Here is a 26,820-nt window from a genome sequence, read left to right as displayed (position 1 = left end):
AATTCACATTTCTTCACTTTGACGAACAGTTGTCTTTGGAGAACTTGTCTCACATGTTGGACATGTTCCTCCATAAAAGAAAATCAAGAAGGACATCATTGACAAGAGCCTGGAAGACAGCAGGGGCATTGATTAATCTGAAGGGCGTGACTAAATACTCAAAGTAGCTAAGAGGGTTATTGAAGGTAGTTTTCCATTCATCTCCTTCCTTGATTTGGACCAGGTGGTAGGCATTTATGAGGTTGAGTTTGGAGAAGATGGTGGCTCCTTGGATTGAATCAAAAGCAGACTTCATCAGAGAAAGAGGATATTCATTTTTAACTGTTATGTTATTTAAACTACGGTAGTCAATACAGGGCCACAATGAATGGTCTTCCTTGGTGACAAAGAATTAACCTGCGCCAACAGGGGAGGATGAGGATGATGGCCCTATACCTGCGGCTAAGGAGTTGTGAACGTTAGTCCCCACAACCTCTCTCTCAGGGTTAGACAGGTTGAACAGGCGGCTGGATGGCAAATGAGCTCCTGGGAGCAGATCAATGGTGCAATCATGAGGGCGATGAGGGGGCAAAGAGAGCTCGCTGCTTACTAAAAACTCCTCCCAGGTCATGGTAAACAGAGGGAATAGATGACAGGTCTGGGGGGGGGGGGTTCAGTGTGGCAACGGCAGATTTCAGGCAAGATGAATGACAAAAAGAGCTCCAGCTCTGAACTTAATTGGTGGACCAATCAATGTGGGGATTATGTAGTTTTAACCAGGGTTGACTGAGGACCAAGGGGGTATAAGGGGAGGAGATGATGTGGAATTGGATGGATTCATGATGATTGCTGGATAAGATGAGATGCAGGGGCTCCGTAACGTGAGTTACTCAAGTGAGGAGCTTTTCCTTGAGGGCTTGGGCATTAAGGGGACTATAGAGTGGGTAAATGAATATTCCGAGTTAGTTTCATCAGTTCCGGAATCCACCAAAGCACAAAACGGAAGAGACTATTGGTTCCATATACAAACCCCAATTCCAATGAAGTTGGGACGTTGTGTAAAACGTAAATAAAAACAGAATACAATGATTTACAAATCATTTTCGACCTATATTCAATTGAATGCACTACAAAGACAAGCTATTTAATGTTCAAACTGATCAACTTTATTGTTTTTTTGCAAATATTCACTCATTTTGAATTTGATGCCTGCAACACGTTCCGAAAAAGCTGAGACAGGGGCATGTTCACCACTGTGTTACATCACCTTTCCTTTTAACAACACTCAATAAGTATTTGGGAACTGAGGACACTAATTGTTGAAGCTTTGTAGGTGGAATACTTTCCCATTCTTGCTTGATGTATGACTTCAGTTGCTCAACAGTCCAGGGTCTCCGTTGTTGTATTTTCTGCTTCATAATGTGCCACACATTTTCAATGGGAGATAGGTCTGGGCTGCAGGCAGGCCAGTCTAGTACCAGCACTCTTTTACTATGAAGCCACGCTGTTGTAACATGTGCAGAATGTGGCTTGGCATTGTCTTGCTGAAATAAGCAGGGACGTCCCTGAAAAACACGTCGCTTGGATGGCAGCATATGTTGCTCCAAAACCTGTATGTACCTTTCAGCATTAATGGTGCCTTCACAGATGTGCAAGTTACCCATGATGCCATGGGCACTAACACACCCCCATACCATCACAGATGCTGGCCTTTGGAGTTTGTGTTGATAACAATCTGGATGGTAATTTTCCTCTTTAGCTCGAAGGACACGACGTCCATGATTTCCAAAAACAATTTGAAATGTGGACTCGTCAGACCACAGCACACTTTTCCACTTTGCGTCAGTCCATCTCAGAGAAGCCAGCTGCGTTTCTGGGTGTTGTTGATATATGGCTTTCGCTTTGCATGGTAGAGTTTTAACTTGCACTTGTAGATGTAGCGACGAATTGTGTTAACTGACGATGGTTTTCCGAAGTGCTCCTGAGCCCACGTGGTAATATCCTTTACAGAATGATGTCGGTTTTTAATGCAGTGCCACCTGAGGGATCGAAGGTCATGGGCATTCAATGTTGCTTTTCGGCCTTGCCGCTTACGTGCAGAGATTTCTCCAGATTCTCTGAATCTTTTGATGATAATATGGACTATAGATAAGTCCTTGCAATTGTACATTGAGAAATGTTGTTCTTAAACTGTTGGACTATTTGCTCACGCAGTTGTTCACAAAGTAGTGCCCCTCGCCCCATCCTTGCTTGTGAACGACTGAGCCTATCGGGGATGCTCCTTTTATACCCAATCATGACACTCACCTGTTTCCAATTAACCTGTTCACCTGTGGAATGTTCCAAACAGGTGTTTTTTGAGCATTCCTCAACTTTCCCAGTCTTTTGCTGCCCCTGTCCCAGCTTTTTTGGAACCTGTTGCAGGCATCAAATTCAAAATGAGTGAATATTTACAAAAAACAATAAAGTTTATCAGTTTGAAGATTAAATATCTTGTCTTTGTAGTGTGTTCAATTGAATATAGGTCGAAAAGGATTTGCATATCATTGTATTCTGTTTTTATTCACGTTTTATACAGCGTCCCAACTTCATTGGAATTGGGGTTTGTAAGTGTGGCATTGAGCTGCTTTCTGGACTGGGGAACTGGTGGGGAGGTGGTTTGGCCCACCAGAATCCCTGCTCTTACTGGGAGCCTTGGCCGAAGGGAGCAGGAGGCTAGGAAATGGCCACTTTCATCCTTCAAAGGCATTCAGTCGGTGAAAGGCAGTCTCTTGCATGGGTTCTTCAGCTGAAGAAAAATCTCTAGCCGCTAATTCGTCTTTAACTGAATCACATAGCCCATTGAAAAACACCCCCTGAAGTGAAGTATAATTCCAAACTGAATCTGCAGCTATGGTTCTAAACTCAGCTGAATATTCAGCTACGCTGCGGGAACCCTGACGCAGAAACAGGGGGCATTTGGTAGCATTCCTACTGTTAACAGGGTGATCAAAAACTTCTCATTTCCAAGACAAAGCTAAGAGCAGCCAACAGGTTACTGGCTATCCCACACAGCTGATGCCCAGGCTAAAGAATTCCCCTTAAGTAATGCCATAATATAATATATTTTTGCCTTATGGGTTATGTAGGTAGAGGGAACACTGGATCAGAAAAGACCTGCAAGTTCCCAAGTCTTGCTTTGGTGTTGGGATGTGACGTTCTCTGGGCTGGAGAGATAGCTGGGCTGAAGGTTGTATAGGAGCAGGAGGATAGCTGGGGCTTCAGGGGCCGGAGAGGAGAAATGTGTGGAAACCTGGTTGACTTGATGTCCAATCTGGGCCACGTTGGTCGAGAGTGACTTGAGGGCTTCCACAACATCACAAAGGGCCTAATCTTGTTGTCCCATGAGGGTGCCATGAGGGTCTATGTAAGCCAGATAATTTTGTTATAATCAGAGGTGAACCCAAATGCAGCCAGATACAATAGAAGTAAGTAATGTAAGGGTTTATTGTAGGAATAAGGGTGAATGAGAATGGCAGGCAAGGCAGAAAGTAGAGAGGTAATGGCGGATGAAGAGCTGGACTGAGCAGAATGGTAGATGGCTGAGCTGAGCAGGACAGACGGACAAAGAAGTGAACACGGTTGTCAGAGGTTAAGCAAGCAGGCAGGCAATCGGGGGAACCAGAGTAGTGATCCTGGAAGCACAAGGAGACACGGTAAATACAGATAACGCAAAATACAATTGCAGGGCAGCCGAGAACTGCCACAGTGGCTGAAACAGCGGTCTAGCGATGAGTGGATGGAAAACCAAAGTAGATATACTGTTGAGTTGATGGAAGGCAGGTGTGCAGGCTGGGGAGGTAAGGTGAATGAGCTGCAAATCAGGAGGGAGCCAGAGAGTGCCACTGAAGGAAGCCACGCCCACACCACATGCATACACACAGAGACAGACAGGGGAAAACAGGAGACACCAGGAACAAGGGAAACATGTAGAAACACGAGGGAAACAACTGGAGCCGTGACATTTCTGTTGTCTTTGCGGTCACAGTCTCCATTTGGCAATGTCAATGGTTGCTTTACTTTATCAAGCAGCATACAGCAGAAGATGCACTTTGACACCCTCACTGCAACATGTCTTCTACTGTACATATCACTTTACCCCTGCTACATTCATTTCTGTTATATCACTGCAATAAAGTGGCATTGGTAAGGCATCATTTAACTGCCAATGATTTACAATTTCATTATATAGAGAGATGACATAAAAGGGGAGGTAACATATCTGTCTGATGGCGTGTGCACACTGTTTGAGTGTCTGTGTGTGGATGTATGACTAAAAGAAGTCTCGCCATCTTTTTTTTTGAGCGTGTGCATGTACATAATCCATTTGTTTATTTCTTCCTAACCCCTGAATTAATTTAAGTTGTAAGCTTTCTCATTCTGAGTTATTGTAAAAGCATTACAAAGGTTTGTTAAGATATGTAATAGCTTTTGCACAAATATGTTCTGCATTTAGAATATTATTGGGCAATTAGAATATTGCTAGCAGTTCACCTTAGCGTGTCAAAGTTTTCACCACCATTACAGCATACTGAAAAATACACTACATTAATTTTCTCAGTTTGATTCAGCAATCATCAGATCAATATGTAACCAGATGCATATTACTACATGTTTTTGTACATCCATGAATGTACAGAAATAACTACCTATATTAAGATTGAGACACATTTTATCAATCTTGTCAATCTAACTAATTTTTAATTCTGTATAGATTATATTCCAGTGCTCCTGTCATACAAAGTCATGCAATACATTTTATATTTCAACCAATATTCAACCCAAATTGCATATGGAAATGTTTAGTACCATGTAAAACCAGTGCCTTGCCACATGACGCAAATATAACAAATATTCACCACATGACCATGGGCAAACTGGATTTGAGAACTATAATGATAACGCCACTGTCAGCATATCAGCATTGTGCCATTGAAAACATGGGACAAACTCCTGTCAATTACTCTGGTGTTAGACTTCCTCTCTACTGTGTCTGTGCCCCACCAATCTTTTTTTTTCTTTCCGCCATTTGCAGTATTTCTGAAAACTAGTGGCCACAAATCATGTCTGTTGGGATTGTCTATTGAGCGGTGTCTATTTATTCAGTAAATAAAAAATGAATAATAACTAATAAAAAAAACTGGAGGGGAGTTATTGAGTTATACCATATTTTTCTTAACATTATAATGCACAGATGTATTGCTGCACCAAATCTTGAGTGTCTGACACTTGTAAAGTGTAGCTGTTGAATCTGGGTGAGAATCTAGGACAAACATCTGAGGATCACGGCTTACTGCTGTGTAATGGCATTGAGGGTTGAAATCTGCCATGCACAGAAAAAAACCCAAAAACATAACAACTGTGTCACAGACATAACAACATCTTGTATTGGTGATACAAAACCATCTGTCTCTGCATGATGATGTTTTTCACACACTCGAAGCACCGCAGCATACATGCATTGGTCATAATAATCGTGCTCAGTGTTTGGATTGTGTGGGTTATGATTTGGATATATTAAACACAAGTCATATAGAAAGTTTATACAGGATTGTCAGGTATCGACTAAATGTTATAAATGAACAGTGTAGAGTGTAGTTACTTGGGACAATATTTACCTTAAAGTGGCAATCTTTACTAGATACTATCTTTTGCCATACAAAATTCAAAACAAAGAGCCAAAACTTAGAGCTTCTCGGTCACTGATGAAAGCCCTTGCATTTGCAGCAAAAAAAAAAGAAGAAGAAAGAAATAAAGAAAAACGTCTGAATTACATTACAATAAATAAAAGCCAAAGTAGGGCTCCAATGAATGGCATATCAGGGCAACACTTAAAACTTATTTGGCCTCTCTTAAAGGAAAAGGCTATTGACTTCAGCAGATATTGAAATGTACAGATTCAATCTCATCTCATCTCATCTCATCTCATCATCAGCCGTTTCTCCGGGGTCGGGTCGCAGTGGCAGCAAGCTAAGTAGGGCACTCCAGATGTTTCTCTCCCCAGCAACGCCCCCCCAGCTCCTCCTGGGGGGATCCCAAGGCATTCCCAGGCCAGATTGGACATGTAGTCCCTCCAGTGAGTTCTGGGTCTATCCCAGGGTCTCCTCCCAGTTGGACATGCCAGGAAAACCTCCAAAGGAAGGCGCCCAGGAGGCATGCTAATCAGATGCCCGAACCACCTCAATTGGGTCCTTTCAACATGAAGGAGCAGCGGCTCTACTCCGAGCTCCCTCCGGATGTTCGAGCTCCTCGCCCTATCTCTAAGGCTGAGCCCAGACACCCTACGGAGGAAACTCATTTCAGCCGCTTGTATCCACGATCTCACCCTTTCGGTCACTACCCAAAGCTCATGACCATAGGTGAGGGCTGGAACGAAGATTGACTGGTAAATTGAGAGCTTTGCCTTCCGGCTCAGCTTCCTCTTCACCACAATGGTCCGGTAAAATGTCTGCATTACTGCTGATGCTGCACCAATCCAGTTCACAGTACAGTACAGATTCAATCTGTTAACTGCATTTAGGCAAAACATACAAATAAATAAATAAATAAAACAAAAGATGCTAAACCATGCAAAGTAAAAACAGAAGTATGGTCAGAGATTAGTCCCAGCAGAAACTGAATTTGAAAGTATCAATTGTATTTGAATCGTATACATTTGAATTTGTTTCATCCATTTTGAATCTGAACACGGTTTTTGATTTTGAATTTGAAGCTGAATGTAGGGGTTTGAAATGGAATTTCATCTTTATTGTGTTCAACGTTCGCCTTAAAGTGTGCCAGAAGGCAAAATTCAACACTCAACGCACGTTCAAATTCACCTCTTACAATTCAGTTGCAAATCTCCGAGACACATGCAGGAACCTGAAAAATGAAATCAAGCAAAGATTTGATCCAGCTCTTGTTCAGCCGGCTCCTCTGAGCTTGCTGCAGGAGATAAAGTAAGCAAAGTGGTTTGGTCAGACAGGAGGATCGTCGACCACCGCCAGCAAATTGAGTAGAAATGTGTTATAAAAATCCTTGTAAGTGCTGAATTGGACTGTTGAATTTTAAATTCAAGTAATTTAGAAATAAACAGCAAACATGGACTTCAATAAAGACAAAATTCCATTTCATACTCTTACGCCAAAGGAAAAGCCTGTTTTGTTTTTGTTTTGTTTTGGTTTTTTTGCAACCCAAATCTTACTTTTTTTTAACATTTAGGTGTAGTACTTTAAACGTGGAAATTAGATTCCATTTGGACAACACAAAACACATTTATCCAATTCAAATCCTTTTTTGGTAAAACAAATTCAAATTTATACAATCCAAATGTAGTTGCTGCTGGCACTAATCTCTGCCCACATGGGAACTGTAAATGATTCTGGGAAAACTGTGTGTGCTAAGTCATGTAAATGAGTTTGCGAGTATGCAAATGAGTGTGTGAGTATGCAAATAAGTGTGTGAGTGAGTGCATCCTGTCACCTGGTTGTCAGGAAGTCTGCTGAGAACCAACTGATTGAGAGCTCCTGGCCACTGCTCTTATGTTAGCAAACACAGCCTTTGAATCAGCTTGTTTTCTTCTCTCTTCTGTCAACAGACGGCAGGCTATCCAGGTATCTCTCTCTTACAGACACACACATGGTAAGGCGCTAATGGTACACTGAACTCACAGTTCACTCCAGACCTCTGATTTTGGATCATGGCTCGTTTCTTTTTCTCACCATGCCAATGTTATGTTTTGTGAAAGTGTATGAAATGACTGCCACGCAAAAGTTATAGTAACTCGCGATACAAAATAAGCATTCATAGCTTGCACTGCCGCATCATAATCGGCTGCATTTCCTGCATTAGGCAAGGTGGAAAAATATATCGTGTACTTCTGGCCCCGCAGGATGTAAAAGCAATGCTCTCCTGCGCTGCATAGTTACAGCTGGTGTATCATCGTTGACGACGAGTCCCTTCCCATCGGCAAAAAGTTCCAACGAAGTCGGCCACCTTGTCCATCTCGGGCCTAATGTAGCTGGATCTTTGAAGCACTCAAACATTGGAATAATCACTTTATCCGTGTTGAAAGTAAGCCCACTTACTACTTGTGCTATCCCAAAGTTTATGAAGTGTTTCCCAAAGATTTTCAACTTTCAGTAAAATGAAAGAAAAAAAAAGACATGAGCGAAAAGAGCGAGAGACTTCCCATTTTGGTTTTCATTATAACTCCATGTGATAAGCCTGCAAACATGCTCAGGGCAATTTGGCAAGACTCCCTATCAACCTGAACCAATGTCTGCAAAAAATAATCTCTCTCACACTGCCTTTCAAAACACTGGTGCATTATAAACCCGTGTCTCGTTTATGCCAGGTAAAAGTTGATTAAGTCGCTCACCTGCCGACTGTTCACACTGCGGACGTTGACTTGGCATAGCCCAGAGTGAATGCAATGGGCTACAGTCATGTTTACATTGGCCGTCTGCCACTACATACATACATGAGCCCAGTTAGCTGTTAACTGGCAGACATGATGCCGAGTAGGGATGCTCATATTAAGGTGTTCTGCAACAATGCCGATAAAAAACAAAACAAAATAAAACAAAACAAACAAAAACAAATCAAGCACAGGCTTAGAAGACAATAGTTTGTGCTTGGCGCTTGTTTGAGGATTGGTACTGTCACAACTGGGCTGTGATAAGGAGACGCTTTGGATGATGTTTTAAACGCGGATGCAGGTTCCATAATGCACCACAACATTAATACATCAGCAGTTTTTTTGGCATATTCTCTTTAACATTATGACCCCTAAAAGTTTGCATTGACGTTTTTGTGATGTTATGACAATCTACCCGGTGTGGCAGTAAACACCAATCACTTGGTTTTCTTGACAGGGGTGTGCAGACTGGGCCTACATTGTTCTGGAGGTTTGTCTCGGAGGTTTCAGGCATTTAGCCTATTTCCCACATAAAGCCAAAAGCAAAAACTGAAATCAGTTAAGAAATATTATGCTGTTATTATTGTTTTGTTTTTGGAAATCATTGTTATTGTTTTCTTTGTTTTTATTTTTTTATGTTTGAAATTTTCTCCCTTTTTCTCCCCAGTTGTATCCGGCCAATTACCCCACTCTTCTGGGCCATCCTGGTCGCTGCTCCACCCCCTCTGCCGATCCGGGGAGGGCTGCAGACTATCACATGCCTCCTGCGATACATGTGGAGTCGCCTGCCGCTTCTTTTCACCTGACAGTCAGGAGTTTCACCAGGGGGACATAGCGTGTGGGAGGATCACACTATTCCCCCTGGTTCCACGCCCCCAAACAGGCGCCCCGACCAACCAGAGGAGCCGTTATGTTGGTCGTGTCTGCAGGTGGAAAGCCGGATGTGGGTATGTGTCCTGGTCGCTGCACTGTGTCTGTAGGGACACCCGCCCAAGCCAAAGGTAATACGAGGATTCGAACTGGCGATCCTCGTGTTGGTAGGAAACAGAATAGACCGCTATGCTACCCGGACCCCCTCATTGGTCTTTTTTTTTTTATTGCTTTTATTTTTTATGCTTCTATTTTCTTTTTACTGAGTCATCCTGAGATAGATATTGAGAATGACATACTCTGATGTGTGAAAAACTAAAGTTTATTATTTAGGTTTATTAACTGAGCATTAGAGAGGGGGAAGGAAATCATAAGTAGTAACTTCCTCCTGCTCTTTTTCGAACATTAAATTATACACATAATTGCATTCTTCTGGTTTGATTTTTATCTTCTGGTTGTTTTTCTTTTTTCTTTTTTTTTTCATTTAATGCTTGGTTATTTTTCATTTTATGTTGCATGTTCGAAATAAAAAGACATTTGATTTGATTTGACCTATAGGCTTCAGCCTGGTTGAAAGTGAACACATACAGTACATATTAAGTTTATTCACAAAGACACTTCCTCTGTGAGTCTGCGGTCCATTAAAGGCTTCCCGTGTTCCCTGAACCGAGGCCCGAGACGTGACAGGGTGCACACATGAATAGTTACAATGCTAACACACAGGCACACACACGGAGACTCTTACCTTGACTGCCACGAGCATCTTATCCTTAGTGGGACTCAGATTGTAGCATTCAGCCAAGAAGACCTTGCCGAAGGCCCCCTCGCCGAGTTCTCTCTTCAAAATGATGTCACGACGCTTAATATGCTGAACATCTGAGAGAAAGAGAGACGGCACCAGGGAGAGGAGTGAATTAATGGCATTTCAAATGGATCCACTACTATTGTTGCTTAAAACACAGCGATCAAAGATGCCCTCTCCCAGAGGCTTCTTCAGCAAGGGGTCTGGATGACTGAGTCTTAAGTAGGGCGTCGAACAATGACTAGACTGTGATGCCTCGACTGATTTTAGAATTTGAGGATTTATGTCAAAAGTCTGTCACGGATAGCCACACTCCTGTGTACCCTTGTCTGGATGACATCTCATTTGCTGTAGGTCATCTGTGTGTGTGTGTGTGTGTGTGTGTGTGTGTGTGTGTGTGTGTGTGTGTGTGTGTGTGTGTGTGTGTACACAGTAAGTATGACAGCAAATAACAAAGCCAGCCCACCAACATTTTCCTGATGTTAATGACAATGTTAACCCTGGCTATGAGTACCAGCACTAATTATTCCACTTGGAAACAAATTAGAATACCGCGTGCACACACACACACACAAACACAACACACACACACACACACGTGCACACCTCAAGTTACATAGTGTCAATACAAGTATGTGTGTGCTTCGAAGTGTTGTGTGATAGTTTTAAGGCAACCACCCACCCACTCTCTCGTTTCCTTCCTTGGTGATGGTGATGTGTAAACGCAAGTAAAACAATCAACATAATCATGTTTGATTTACTATAGTCAAAACTCTGCTGCCATTTGACTTGTTGTCAAAAGTGACTTTTATGCAAATAGCTTCTGATGAAACGTTTATGCTAATGAATTGTATGGTAAAATCTTGACACTAAATGATTATTGTTGCCGTTTTAATGGGAAAGGTTTCATCAGAGGTTAGTGCTCATTGTTTCAATGCATGGCGACTTACATAATTTATGGATTTTAAATTTAAGTAAAAAAAAGACAAAATCACTGTGTTGTAGTGTGTGTTTAATGGCAGTGTTGCCCAAATCCCAAAATGTGTATTTTTGTGAGATTACATCTTGCACGCTCCTGTCAGTCATCAGAGCTATAATGAACGCTAAGGCAGACAGTTTGTACAGGATGCAGGCTGGGGGTCTTCTATGAACCTCATCCATTTTTCCATTATCCAAGCCGCTTATCCAAATTCGGATAGCGGAATGCCGGAGCCTATCCCAACAGCCATTGGGCGACAGGTGGGGAGACACCCTGGACAGGCCGCCAGGCCATCACAGGGCTGACACACACACACACACACACACACACACACACACACACACACACACACACCTAGGGACAATTTAGTACAGCCGATTCACCTGACCTACATGTATTTGGACTGTGGGAGGAAACCCACGCACACACGGGGGGAACATGCAAACTCCACACAGAGGATGACCTGGGATGACCCCCACAGCTGGACAACCCCAGGGTTCGAACCCGGGATCTTCTTGCTGTGAGACGACTGTGCCAACCACTGCGCCACCGTGGTGCCCTCTATGAACGTCATACTCATGTTAAAGCAGGATAGGTGCAGGCCGATAGCATCATCCTTTATTCAAGCATAACCCTCTTTTCTGTTCTGTTCCTCCAAAAAGCATTTTGGGAAGGCCAGGGCTATTCTATCCCTCTTATTCTGACAGTTTTAATTGTGTCTATCCCATATCTGAGTTCACCCTGCATCTCAAAGTCATTGCAAATGTTAGACAGGTAGCTCAGATGCCTTCCTGGATGTGCAGGTCTTCCACAATAGGGATACACACTTCTGCTGTGACAAACATCTGTTTAGCAGTCAACACAAACAACTCAGATCTTGGCTGGAGTAGCCTGCAGATGCTCTCCAGCCATGGCGCAGCACTGTGTAATTGATTGCCTTCAAAACTCTTTCGCTCTCATACTCTGCTGTGTGCAGTGTGGAAATATCTTTTTTTCCCCACCTTTGTTATAATAAAGGGCTTTCCTTCGGACAGGAGGGTACCAAGTTCTGAGTGCCTCTTTTACATAGGTGTTTACTTAATTTGAGCCTCATTGAGCTGTCTGTCACCTGATAATTACACCCTGGAGGATTCTTCCTCTCTCACCCCGTGAGCTGATCGCCCTTTCTGTATCCCAATGACTCGTGTTCATGCAACCGACACCGATCCATGTCCCAGGCCAGACCTGATGGTATTCAATGCTAATTCATCTACATTGTTTTCACATTGCTGTTGGAGCCAGTAAGTCTTTCATGCTATTGTGACTGAAATTGATACAACCCTGTGAATTTAAACTACATGCTAGGTATATTGCTATTCGCTGTATAAAAAGAACTGCTGCTCTACGGTCGGAGAGCCAGTCCATCAGAACTACTGTACGCCGCTGGTCTCCCATGCCCGCAACAGCAAGATTAAAGTGAACTGAACTTTTCAGCCTACAAGTGCCAACTTTGAGAATCTATTTTGCTGTAGGAAAATTCTTCCACAGCAGTGTCGTTCAGAAGACTCTGAATAGGCTTAACAGCAGGAGGCAATTTACTGGCTGATGGTCTTTTTCTTCAAGCTATGGTAAAGCTTCAGGAGAGGAAAGGAGAGAGAGGTGAAACACAGGTGTAATAAGAGAAATTGAGAAAAAACAAAACATTGTTGGTTGGGAAGAGGATAAGTCACTGTGTGTGTGTGTGTGTGTGTGTGTACTGTCAACTTAACCAGCCCTTCAGCTTGCAGAGTGTCAATGTTAAAGTATGTTCCCACGTTTGATTTTGACATCTTTTAACATCTGACTTCTGACATTATCATCTGTATGAACAAAAATTTTGCTGGCTATCTCAGCCAACTTTTGGACTGGATTGTAACATTTCTTCTGAAACAATGTAACTAACGTTTCAAGTGACTGCAAAGATATACCAATTCCTGCGGGATAATGTAAAAGCAGACATATATAAAGGAAGGTCCATGTAAAACCTAAACATGACCCTAAGGGTAAGGTCAAATTTATTAGCCCCCAAGGAACTATAGAACATTTCCCTAAAATTCTTCCCAATGTTTGCGTCATTCATAAAACTTTACATAGTAAAACATTTATCAATAAGGCCCCGATTTGGTACATTTTGGAATGTAAAATAAATCTTCAGGTTTGCTTTATACCAAATGTAGTGAAAATTGAAGTGGTCAAAATTATTAGCCCCCGTGTGATTTTTTGCTTTCAAACCACACCTGAGCAATCAATCAGCATTGGACTTTACTTAAGGGACTCCAATGAACAGGGCTAGAGGCACTTGAACACTTGATTGAAAGGAACTACTCTTAAATTCTTGGTAATTTCATCACGCCAAAAAGTAAAGAAATCAGTCTGGAACTCATAAAGAAGATAGTGGATGCTCATCTTAAGGGGGAAGGCTATAGTGCCATTTCCAAGCATTTCACAGTGTCTAGAACAGCTGTACGTTGCATCACTGCAAAGAACAAGGAGACAGATTCTGTTAGAAACTAACCTGGGCGTGGTCGAAAGTGCAAGATTTCAAAAACTTTGGAGAGGAAAATAGTCAGAGATGTCAACACAAATCTCTGGATCTCTGCCAAGATGATTGTTGCTGAACTGGCCTCTTCTGGTCTTGATGTTTCAAGGAAGACTGTTGTGAGGGCTCTTCATCATGGTCATCGTCCAAGAAAAACTCCATTGCTCACACAGCAGCACATCAAAGCCAGACTGAAGTTTGCCCGTGAACATTTGAAACATGGGCATGAATTTTGGAAGTCTGTCCTTTGGTCTGATGAGACAAAACTTAAACTGTTTGGGCACATGGGTGGTGCTTTTGATTGGCGAAGGAAGGGAGAGGCCTTCAACCCTAAAAACACAGGTGCCAGAGTTAAACATGGTGGTGGGAGCATAATGCTGTGGGGCTGTTTTGCTGCTTCGGGCACAGGGAACCTTGTTCGGGTGCATTGGATCATGAAGAAAGAAGATTATGTTGACATTTTGAAGGATAACGTAAAGAAATATGCTGCCAGTCCAGCTTTAGGTCGCTGCTGGGTCTTCCAGCAAGACAATGACCTGAAGCATACATCCAAGTTGGTCCAAAACTTTTTGAAGGACACCAAAATCAAGGTCCTGGAGTGGCCCTCTCAGAGCCCAGATCTCAATCCTATTGAGAATCTGTGGCAGGAGCTCAAGGTTCATGTCCATGCTAAAAAAACACACAATTTGGATGAGCTGGAACAATTTGCCATGGAAGAATGGTCTAAGATCTCTCAAGAGGCATGTGCCAACCTAGTTAGGAGCTACCATAAGAAGTTGTTGTCAGTTGTGAGTCAGAAAGGTTACACTATTGACTATTAATTGTCAGAGGGCTAATAATTTTGGATTTGCCATTTTTGTTTTTTCTTGTTTCAATTCAGCGCATCAGTAAAATATCTTAATCAAACTTAGTGGAGATTTTGTCTTTGTTCTTTTGGAAGCAATTAAACTATAAACACTTTTGGTTATGGTCATTTCCATGGAAAAGTTAAGGGTTTTGTTTAATTTCATAAAGGGGGCTAATAATTTTGACCTTAACTGTATACGAGCCTCCAACAACCAGGCTGTTTCCAGCCATTTAAATACCACATCACATGGCCCAATACCAAAACAACTAATTTACTCAATCTTGTATGTGAGACTACAGATTCCTCAAAACCTATTCATCAAAACATGATACAATCTCAAGATTAAATTCTGTGCTACACAAAAGCTGGCTCATTTTGGAGATACATATCATAAAGGGTTATGCTTTTGAAGTCTGCAGGGCACTAACAGGTCCTAAAACACTTTGACAGAATGTTCAATCAGCTAAGTTTCCAAGGAGCAAATTCCATGCCAGCCAGCGAACTTAGCCTTTGTTGATACCGTGCTGCAAAAAAGTACTCCAAGGAAGAAAAGATTGCAGCAAATGAGGCTGAATGGCTGCAGACCTCTCAATGGCCCACTCCAACCTCTAGGTGTATGGCTTATGTGCACACAGTATATTAAATAAGAACTAAAAAAAAAAAAACTTAAGTGGCTAGCCTCACATGCAATGCTACAATCACGGAAAATTTCATATCATTGGGGCTGCCAAGGTTGAAGAAACTGAGATTCAAATGCACCCACATATGTACAAACACATGTATACACACACAAAAATATACTCATGAACACAAATGCACACGCACACACATGCACACAGACATGTCCACACAACCACTGCTAGTTCAGCTACTGTCGGCTCCTTAGACCTTCCGACACCCAGAGTAGACACGCAAACTCATAAGGACACACATTCCGACATACAGCCTGCAGCCATGACATGACAATGAGCTGAATCAGAGATGAACTATGAGGCAGGAGTAGTGGAGGAGGATAGAGACAGAAAGGTTGGCAAGAAAAATAAGAGAAAGAGAGGGCCCAGAGACAGACAGAGAGTGAAGAAAGAGTGAAGAAAAAGCAAGAGGACATTTTATACACACACACACACACACACACACACACACACACACACAGACACGTATATATATATATATATATATATATATATATATATATAAAAACACACAGCACAGTGTCTTTAGAAAGTATTCACCCCTCTTGAAATTGTTTCACATTTTTGTCCAACTTCGATTGCATTGATTTTTTTTTCTACTCACACCACAAATTCCACACATTTCAGAGTTGAGTCCCCATTTTGTCATTAAGGAAGAAATACAGCTGTGAGACTTATTGGGTATGTCAGTATGAGCTTTGCAACGACAGTTTTTTGCTCATCTCTCCATGTAACTTTTTTCCCAACTTTGCCAAACGAGATGGGGCGTGTCAATGGACAGCAATTTTAAGGTCATCCCGCAAACTTTCAATGGCCCATTCTAGAACATTAGCCCTTTTTAAGCCATTCCTTTGAAGTTTTTGCTGTTTGCTTTAGATCATTAGTCGCAGATCTCTTGCTGACTGGAATGGGTTCTCCTCAAAGATTTGCTGGTGTTTGGCTCCATCCATCTTGCCCTTTATGGTGACAAGCTTTCCAGTCCCTCTTGTTAAACAGCAAGCCTATAAAAATTATGTTGCCACCACCATGCTTGATGGGAGGGGTGGTGATACCTAGGTGTTGGGCTATTGGTTTATACTTTCCTTTCAGGCAAAATAACTCAATTTTAGTCTCATCAGACTGCAAAATGTTCCAGAAAGCTTCACATCTTGGCCTTTTTAGACACTATTATAAAAAAAAGAAAAAAAAAGCCAAATCTCAAGTGCTGAGGAGATTGTTGAACTCTGGGGCTGTTTCTACCATTTCACTTAATGAGCACTGCAACTGTGAGTGTTGTGCATGGTGTCTTGGTCACTTCTCTGATGATTGCCCTTTTTGTCCGTTTGTTCAGTTTGATAAGAGTTCCTGATCTTGGTACTGTTTGGGTTTTGCCATATGGGCTATACCAGTGGTTCTCAACCTTTTTGGGGTCCTGGACCCCCTGCGTATTTTTGATCTACCCTGAGGACCCCTCCACCTGATCTTGGGGGAGGGGGTTTGCAATTTGATAGAAACAGTAGAAACTGCATTTTAAATTGCATTATAGCATTTATTCACTCTTTGGGGCAAAAATAAGAGCTTTCAGTTGTAACTTAGATATAGTTAACAAAACAGAATTCTTATGCAGTAACTTTCAGATATATGTAACAACAGAATTTTTATGCAGTAACTTTTAACAATGCAAACGGGAGCGAGATCTCTTATTAAAATACAATAAATTACACTTGTGAAACAGATGTAATTAGAGAAAAAAGTCCTGTTACCCTTTATAGTTTAGGTAGATAAAGGTCTCAGTCACATTTGAGTAAAATAATCCTATTTCTATAAATGTATAAAGATATTTTATTTTCACGGACCCCTTGCAATTACACCACGGACCACTAGGTGTCCGCGGACCTCCGGTTGAGAAACACTGGGCTATACAATGCTCCTAAAATGGACCAGTTATGCCATTTTTTTGGATGCCCCCCCCCTTTTTTTCTCTCCAACTGTACTTGGCCAATCACCCCACTCTTCCGAGCCACCCCGGCCGCTGTCCCACCCCGTCTGCCCATTTGGGGAGGGCTGCAGACTACCACGTCTCCTTCGATACATGTGGAGTCGACAGCCAATTCTTTTCACCTGACGGTGAGGAGTTTCACCAGGGGGACGTAGCGCATGGAAGGATCATGTTATTCCCCCTAGTTCCCCCCCCCCCCAAACAGGCGCTCTGACCGACCAGAGGAGGTGCTAGTGCAGTGACCAGGACACATACCCACATTTGGCTTCCCACCCGCAGACATGGCCAATTGTGTCTGTACGGATGCCCAACCAAGCCGGAGGTAACACGAGGATTCGAACTGGGATCCCCGTATTGGTAGGCAACGGAATAGACCACTATACTACCCGGACGCCCTATGCCAATCTTTTCATAAACTTAACCATTTTTTTCCTCCTAAAATCTTTATGTTGCAGTTCCACAAGCAGTTCCTTTGTTTTCATGACAGCATGATTGATCTGATCTGCTGTATCAACCGTTAGACCTCAAAAAGTATATATTTACTGTGCAATCATGCAACTAACTGAACATAGGTGAATTCAAAATCAACAGAGGTGGATCTTGTTAACTGATCGCTCAAGGGCATTGAATACACTTGGCCCAACTTAAGTTATTAATGCAAAGGAATAGCGATCCATAAAGTAATTTTCAGGTTTGTATTTCAAATTAGAGTTCTGAAGATATCTAATACATTTTGTCTTGTAACCTTCTGGTAGGCAACAATTAACAGCGTAAAATTCCTTGTGTGCCTGTTTTAATTTGATTTGATAAAAGCATTTATTCTTCTGCTTCTGCTTCAAATCCTAGAAATGAGCATGGAAATTTGAGCATGGGAATGTAAAATCCAACCGATTAGGTTTCAGACATGAGCCTTATCTGGTTGGTATGGCAACAAGACAGACATTAGAACCAACATCTAAATTTGATTAGACAAAATTATTTAAAACTGCAAGGATTATATAATTCCTTTAGGGCAGTTACATGACTGGGTAATTTTGCTGATGAATGCACAGAATAACTGCTGAAAGAAAGATGGTGTCTGACCTTAAACAGACCCAAACTAAATCCTACACCATTTCAATATCATCATTCTATTCTGTACTTTAGGGCACTAAAAAGTCAAGTCGACAATAGCCAAGCCAGGGACCTGACAGGAAAAGCCATGTGCATGTTTTAATGAGCTTGATTCAGGAAGAGAGACTATATTTGTTACAAACTACAACTCAACTAGTATCAAACTGTTTTAGTACACTTCACATTATTTGCCTGACAAGAAACCTTGAGGACATAGTAGTTAAGTCTGAATTGCAAGTTTGAACACAATTGAACCATTTCCCCCCAAAAAATGTCAAACCAAACACCTACTGCTGCAGGCTTGACTTAATGGCCCCAGCATAGTGGGGATGTGTTCACACACATACATACACACAAGCTTAGCACAAAATAGGAGCCCACACATTTGAGCAAAAATAAACAGATGCAAGCAGGCAGGTGTACATATTCAAAAGCACACTTGACACACAAACTGGTTCTTGCACATCCTTGAATGGCTGCATCCTCACCCATACCCACTCATAACAGGTTAGCTGAATAAGTCAACCGTTCTGCTACTAGGATGCAATTAGCAAGTCCGTAATGAGCTCAGGGACTCTTATCCTCGCATATACATGTCGCAATTACACAAGATCTTACAGGCAGTCATGGATAAGAAGAGGGCAGAAAACTGGGTTTGCCAAGGATGAGTCATTTTCTTTGTAGATACACATAGTGTGCTAGCTAAAACCTGACAAAGGCCCTATTTACACCTGGCATTAACATGCAGCTTGGTAATCTGATCAGAAGTTGACAGCTGTAAGTACAGGCGTGAATGCACCCAAGACGCATCGAGGACAAATTCCACCTGATCACTCAGACCACATTCGGAGGTGGTCTGGGCCGCATATGGCCACATTTTTTTTAGCAATGTGTGAGCTAAAAAATATCCTGAGCCACACTGAAGGACAACCTACTCAACTGAAGTCCTCTGCATAAGCAGAAGTACATACTCATTCTCGCACCTACAGTGTCATATTGTAGTGCGAAACAACTTTGTCCATGACGTCTGAAAGTTTTGAAAAGCTCATAGAGATATATTACAAGTGCATCAAACATCTTGGATGACTTGGCTTGCCTTGAAAAACACCTTAGAGCTGTCCACTTATGATCAGATCACCCAAGACACATGTTATTGCAGGTGTAAACAGCCTCAAAGTAAACTATATAAATGTTCCCACAGGTAACATCACAGGACACGGAAAAATATGAATTACATTAATATATGGAAGTATATGTGACAAAATAAAATCTCTTGTCTAGCCTTGTCATTTATATTGGATTTTTCCCACAAGAAAATGGTCAGTAGAGAGGGTAAGTGCGTCCTTTTTTTACCCCTCCTTGGGAGGGGTAAGCAGTGGAAAGGCATGTGGTATTCCATCCATCCATCCATCCATTATCCAAGCCAGTTATCCCAACTGGGGTCGCGGGATGCTGGAGCCTATCCCAGCAGTCATTGGGTGGCAGGTGGGGAGACACCCTGTACAGGCCGCCAGTCCATCACAGGGCCAACACACACACATTCACACCTAGGGACAATTTAGTACGGCTGATTCACCTGACCTACATGTCTTTGGACTGTGGGAGGAAACTGGAGCACCCCGGAGGAAACCCATGCAGACACGGGGAGAACCTGCAAACTCCACACAGAGGACAACCTGGGATGACCCCCAAGGTTGGACTACCCCGGGGCTCAAACCCAGGACCTTCTTGCTGCGAGGCAACTATGCTAACCACTGTGCCGTGCATGTGGTATTGCCCTAACAAATTTGCTGATGATTACATGATGCCAGTTTATTAAATAGCAAACATTTATTGAAATTTTTTACAAAACCCATTTCAGCATGTTTACCATCCTGATGTTCATGGTACACTTTAGTAACTTTAAAAAAAATAATAATCAAAGAACCGATTACATAATTTAGTGACAATTTTCACTACTCATTTCACTAAAGACAAATGTCTGGTCCCTAACCATCAGAGATCTTTGCGCATGTTTTAGTGGAAAATTCCAGGCGGGTGTGAAAGTTTTGACGAGGGAATCTCCAATGGAGGATCATTCATTACATGTAATGGGATTACATAAACCTGATTGCAAAAACACTAATTGATATCCTTAACAATCTTTTGTCACATTGCTGCTACTTTTGTGAACAATGTAGAAATGTAACGATGGAATATCATGGGTGACAGAAAATGTGCCCATTGTGCAAAAGCTGTAAAACACCACACAAGCACTAGACATGCATAGTTTTCATCTGACAATGTTTTTCCTAAGTTTATTTCAGATTTTTCCCTTTTTCTCCCAATTTAGTGGCCAATCGCTCCCTTTTTTAATTCAAACACCCACCCTCGTACTGCATGCGTTCGCCAATGCCAACTGCGTCTCTCCGGCCGGCAGTCTCGAAGGAGACGACTCGCCACTTCCGTGACAAGGCGAATCCAGGCCGAACCACTGCTTTTTCCGACACAGACAGAGACGCATTCATGTGACGAACACAAGCCGCCTCCGCCCTTCATCTGACAATGTTAGGTGGACAATGAACTCTCTTAGCAAAGCCAGAGTGCTCTTATAACCCTCAAGACACTTGCAAAGTAGTGGAAGGCCCCTGTGAAAGTATTTCAATGATGCATGACAATACCAGGGTTTGACACACGAGTACTGGATTGTACTTGCCTCTGCACAGGTTAAGACCTCAGACCACTGACAAAATCTGTTTCGCTTATGTAGACATTTGGTAGCATTTAAGCACAACACATTTTTTTTTTGGACATGCATATGCTTCTTGCCTGGCTAGGCGAGTCCATAAATCCATGTCCACATATTGATAAAAAACTACAAATCAAAGCTGAATCACTGTATAAGAAGGAGAAAAGGAGGGTGGCAAAAGGTAAATTCTGTTATGCTGCTGTGGAGCATTATGTAAATCTACGGTCGGTGCCTGTGAGATTTACTTGGCTTGTTTGATCAATGCGTGTGTGTGTGTGTGTGAGAGAGAGAGAGAGAGAGAGAGAGAGAGAGAGAGAGAGAGAGAGAGAGAGAGAGAGAGAGAGAGAGAGAGAGAGAGAGAGAGAGAACTAGACTGTGAAAGAGCACGTGTACCAGTGGGTCGTGCATGAGCTCACATGATGATGATGGTGGATTTATGATCGCAGACACAGAGGCAGGACGGGCAAGTGTGTGCACACATTACACAAGCACGCACGCACACACGCACGCATGCACGCACGCACGCACGCACACACACACACACAGTATCAGCTCACCCAGAAATATGGTGGGTGATAACCACACAAGGTGACTCTTATGATGGAACGGCATCACCACTGGCGACCACACAACAGCAGTTGTGTACGTGTATATGTGTGTACGGTATGCACGTCTGTCTGCCCATTGAGAGTGTGTGCAAGTGTGTGTGCATGTGTGTGTGTGTGTGTATGTATGTGTGTGTATGTGTTTTGTCTCCAAGGGATTTGCTGAGATTTATGTGGCTGTAAAAGCAAGAAGTGATTCGCTACGCTGGAGTGGCAGAATACTATCTGTGCTCAATAGAGACAGGGAGAGAAAGAGAGGGAAAAAAGAGAGATGGCGAAGAGAATAGTGCAATAATGGCAAGGTGGAGCGAGGGAGAGGGGCACAGACAGAGAAGGTGGTAAGAAGGGTGAACACTGCAAAGACAGAGAGAGAGAGTTAGAAACTAAGAGAGAGGCAGAAGTGTCAAGATTGTGAGGGGGGATAAAGTGGGGGAGAGGAGAAAATAGCAGAAAAAGATAGAGCAATGGGTACGGAGAAGGTAGGGGCAACGAGGAGAGGTAAATGATATACAGAGAAAGACAGTGGGGGAGAGAAGAAATAGTCTACCGTCAGCTCAAAGACCCCTCTAAATACCATATAATTACTCATAGGAATCACCTTCATAAGCTCAGCCTGAGGCAGAAAAAAAGGCTTTTTTTTCTTCTTCTTTACACCTTTGCAAATCCCCACATGAACAAGCCCGTTATTTTTCTAAATTAATTTCTCTATTGGCTGAGTATCTATACGACTTCACATATTGTCAGGTGGTTATTACTCAATCACATACTTTGGCACAAGTGAAGTTGTGAGAGAGTCCTGCCTGAGTAAAGTGTAATTTACAATACTTTAAATGGAAATGAGACTGTATTAATGATTCTGTTGCACTTAAGACAGTGAGGATTCATTTGTGGGGATTTAATGATGAATAAAATCAGATTGTCCGGCGTGCTCTACAAGAGTGTCGTGTTGCCGAGAATCTAGGGCAGACGGCTTTTTTCTTTACATTTTGAGAATGTGAACAAAGGTGACAGAGAAATGGACCGGATCACATAATTGTTATAATCTTGACCCGAACAGACTTCTCTTCTAGTTTGCAGCTATAACACAGCTTGGCAAATCAGAGCCACAGCCAAGCTTCCCCAGCACAGAGACACGGAAACCAATGAGGGTGCAACAGCTCGTTTATCGAAATACAAAGATGGTTTAAAAACATGCTAACAGACTAAAGATAAATGGTCGTTAGAAGTCTTTTGTAAGGGTGAGGGCTTATGTGAGTCTATGTTCTGGTAGCATCTCTCCCAGGCTCGCTGGTCTAAGTCCTCAGTGGGGTGCAGCAGTGTTTAGCCCCGTCTCGAGCCAGCTGGCCTAATTCGAGACAGAGACTGCACCCCATTCGCCATAAGCGGCGCTAGGGCATCAGGTATGGGAAAGCTAAATTTCCGAGGATTTTCAGAAAAAAAAATTAGCTTAACCCAACAGCTAGAGCGGCACTTACAAATAAGAAAGTCCTCCTCTTGCTAAAATACAACTCAATGAACCTTATTCAGCTGTGAGCATTTGACTCAAAATTACAGTCAAATGTCCTATTAGGCCTGTACATTATTAACTCTGGCGTCTTCAAACTGAGATGGCGCAGCAGAATAATTCCATTCATTCTTCACACAGATTAACATTCACTTATCCTGAAGTCCATTTGCATTTACCAGTCAGAGATGTGTGTTTTGTTTTGTTTAAGAGTCATACATCTCAGAAGGAAAAAGGTGTTTGTGTGCACGTATATAAGCTGTGGCTGGTGGACAGAGGATCTCAAAGCCCTATTTTTTACAAGCTCTTTTCCCATGGCGCCACACACATGTCACCGTGGGCTATGCGTCGCAAATTGTGGTCACTCACTCACTCACTCACTTGCTCTCTCCCTCACTCACTCACTCACTCACTCACTCACTCACTCACTCACTCACTTGCTCTCTCCCTCCCTCACTCACTCGCTCTCTCCCTCCCTCACTCACTCACTCACTCACTCACTTGCTCTCTCCCTCCCTCACTCACTCGCTCTCTCCCTCCCTCACTCACTCACTCACTCACTCACTTGCTCTCTCTCTCCCTCCCTCACTCACTCACTCACTCACTCACTTGCTCTCTCCCTCACTCACTCACTCCCTCACTTGCTCCCTCCCTCCCTCACTCACTTGCTCTCTCCCTCACTCACTCACTCCCTCACTTGCTCTCTCCCTCACTCACTCACTCGCTCCCTTACTCACTCACTTGCTCTCTCTCTCACTCACTCACTCACTCACTCACTCACTCACTCACTCACTCACTCACTCACTCACTCACTCGCTCACTCACTCACTCACTCGCTCTCTCCCTCCCTCACTCACCCACTCACTCACTTGCTCTCTCCCTCTCACTCACTCACTCACTCACTCACTCACTCACTCACTCTCTCCCTCACTCACTCACTCTCTCCCTCACTCACTCACTCACTTGCTCTCTCCCTCACTCACTCACTTGCTCTCTCCCTCCCTCCCTCCCTCCCTCACTCACTCACTCCCTTACTCACTCACTTGCTCTCTCACTCACTCACTCGCTCTCTCCCTCCCTCACTCACTCGCTCGCTCCCTTACTCACTCACTTGCTCTCTCCCTCACTCACTCACTCGTTCCCTTACTCACTCACTTGCTCTCTCCCTCACTCACTCACTCACTCACTCATTCACTCACTCACTCACTCGCTCCCTTACTCACTCACTTGCTCTCTCCCTCACTCACTCACTCATTCTCTCCCTCACTCACTCACTCCCTCACTTGGTCTCTCACTCACTCACTCACTCACCACTCCACTCACTCATTCACTCACTCCCTTCTTTGCTCCCTCCCTCGCTTGCTTGCTCACTCGCTCCCTCACTCACTCGCTCTCTCCCTCACTCGCTCGCTCACTCACGCCCGGACGACCTGAGAGGGACGTTTAGTAGGATGCTCTCGCAACTTGCATCAGGTGGGCCGTGGGTCTGGACGGTTTCTTGCTTATTATTTTACCAACACATTAGAGACATAATTCACAGTAAGTTGAAAAAGAAAAGAATCATAGCTTTTTCCACCTCAGTGACTAGAGTATTACAAGTAAATCTAGCAGTGCACAAGATACTAAATGAACTGGACAGCTATGCGACTGTAAGCGCATATTATTGTACGCTAGGATAGTCTCATTGGTTGGTATTGAAATAGAACAAGCAGAAATAAAATTCATAACAAGAACGTTCAAAAAGAATATTCATGAATTTTGAAATAATAATAATAATAATGTCTCTGCTTCTGGGTCTCCGTCCTGCAGCTTTCCTGATATAGGTTAGGCTAGTAGTAGTGAGTTTTAATATTTGCAAGTAGTTACTGCCCAAAAGAAAATCAGGATTTTGTTGAAGGTTAAATTTTTTTCAGTGCTACGCTTCCTCTAGCCTCTTAATAGCACCGCCTATGCCACTCGCAACACACGTCTTTTATAAAATCTTTTGCATGTTTTGCGTAATAAGATATGTTCATTTAAAAAATTCATACCATCAAGATCAGGTGAATATATGAATTACTTATGTAACCACAGAATCAATTAAATTTTAAAGAAAAGCTATTTTCTTTGTACATTTGAGGGAATTATGACGTGCCATTATGGATGAGTGTGTATCAGTGACAGAAACAGAGACAATAAAGTAAAAGGTGGTATTTATTGTGGAGCTAACAATTTGTTTGAAATTTTTCTTCAGTGTTTTTCTTTTTTTGATCCCCCCCCCTCCCCTTTTTCTCCCCGCCAACTGCTTCTTTCCACCTGACAGTGAGGCGTTTCATTGGGGGGGTAGCACATGGGAGGATCACGCTATTCCCCCCAGTTCCCCCTTCCCCCCCGAACAGGCATCCCGACCGACCAGAGGAGGCACTAGTGCAGCGACCAGGACACATACCCACATCCGGCTTCCCTCCTACAGACACGGCCAATTGTGTCTGTTGGAACACCCGACCAAGCCGGAGGTAAGATTCGAACCCGTGATCCCCGTGTTACCTATTCCGTAGCATAGCGGTCTATGGAATAGACCTCTACGCTACCCGGACGCCCCTCTTCAGTGTTTTTCTATGTCACTGATTAAACATAGTGAATACAAAATGCGGACGAAGGTCTTCATTTTATATGATAAAGAGTAGGTAACGAAGAACTTTTCATCAGCCGCTCGGGGTGGGTCTGTTGAAAACAATTCTTATGATGTTACAAAACCTTGACACGCTGTTTAACAAAAGTATTAGATCACCTGCAGAATTACTAGTTTGATACTCTGGCCTCTTTACACCCAGTATTAAAAGGCAACCTGTATCGGGATATGACAGCTGGACAATGAGAAAATCTGATCACACCCTTTGCATTTATATGTGTGGAATTTGTATGCATTCTTGCAGTTTGCAATGTATGCACATTGTGATCTATTTTTTCTTCTTCTCTTTTTATACGAGGGGCAGATTGGTAGGTGAAAAGGGGGCGCGTCTGTCAATTGCTAATCAAACACAAACATGGCACCTGTCCTTTTTTTCCATAAACAAGTCTTGTTTGATGCAATCATATTTGCAGAGACTGTAAATGCTACTACAGTGACTCGTTCCCTCATATATAGATAAGAGAATGGAGGGATGGCTGGTGGGAGAGCATTGTACATGTATTTAATAAGTCTGAGTGGATGGCAACCTTGTTAATATTTCTACCATGTGGGCAGCAATTTCTCATTAATGCAAACATACTATGCATACCTGGTTGTCTCTACAGCCCCATTTGTACATGGCACTGCCACCTGATTTGTAAATGGATATCTAATCTGGATAAGGGAAAATGCATGTTAATACAAGATGTAAGTGCTCCCAGCACACACTGAGAGCAGAATGTGATCGAATCTGCCAGACCACATTCGGAGGTGGTCTTGCTCGCATTGTGATCGGCTCTCGGGCAGAGTCAGCCAGGTGTAAATGCAATCTGTACAGTGTGTTCACATTTGGGGGAGAGAAGGTGCCAACTATGCCATTAGAATATCATTATCTACCCTCACTTAATCAGGAAAGGAAGAAGTGTTTCAGCTAAGTGAGAACAGACATTCACCGCACGAGAATTCAGAATAATCACCATGGATAGTGCCATGCAGCTGTCAGCCAGCACGAATAAATCACTTTTTGTCCCCCTATTTTCATTAAAATTAAAATATTTTATGTCACCATTTCATTTTAT

At 42.8% G+C, this 26,820-nt stretch overlaps 1 protein-coding gene across 1 annotated transcript in view; it reads right to left on the bottom strand.

Annotated features, from left to right (window-relative positions):
* The window catches only part of ntrk3a (neurotrophic tyrosine kinase, receptor, type 3a), a 374,839-nt gene that overhangs the window by 33,617 nt on the left and 314,402 nt on the right, over nt 1–26,820 (bottom strand). Inside the window, exon 14 of the mRNA XM_056282433.1 lies at nt 10,032–10,162. Coding sequence (XP_056138408.1) covers nt 10,032–10,162 — 131 coding nt within the window. The remainder of the gene's footprint in view (nt 1–10,031; nt 10,163–26,820) is intronic.

This window comes from Lampris incognitus, chromosome 6 (genome assembly GCF_029633865.1).
Source record: "Lampris incognitus isolate fLamInc1 chromosome 6, fLamInc1.hap2, whole genome shotgun sequence".
Classification (NCBI taxonomy): domain Eukaryota; kingdom Metazoa; phylum Chordata; class Actinopteri; order Lampriformes; family Lampridae; genus Lampris; species Lampris incognitus.
Note: the sequence above shows the minus strand (reverse complement) of the source record. Positions and strands in the feature narration are given on the sequence as shown.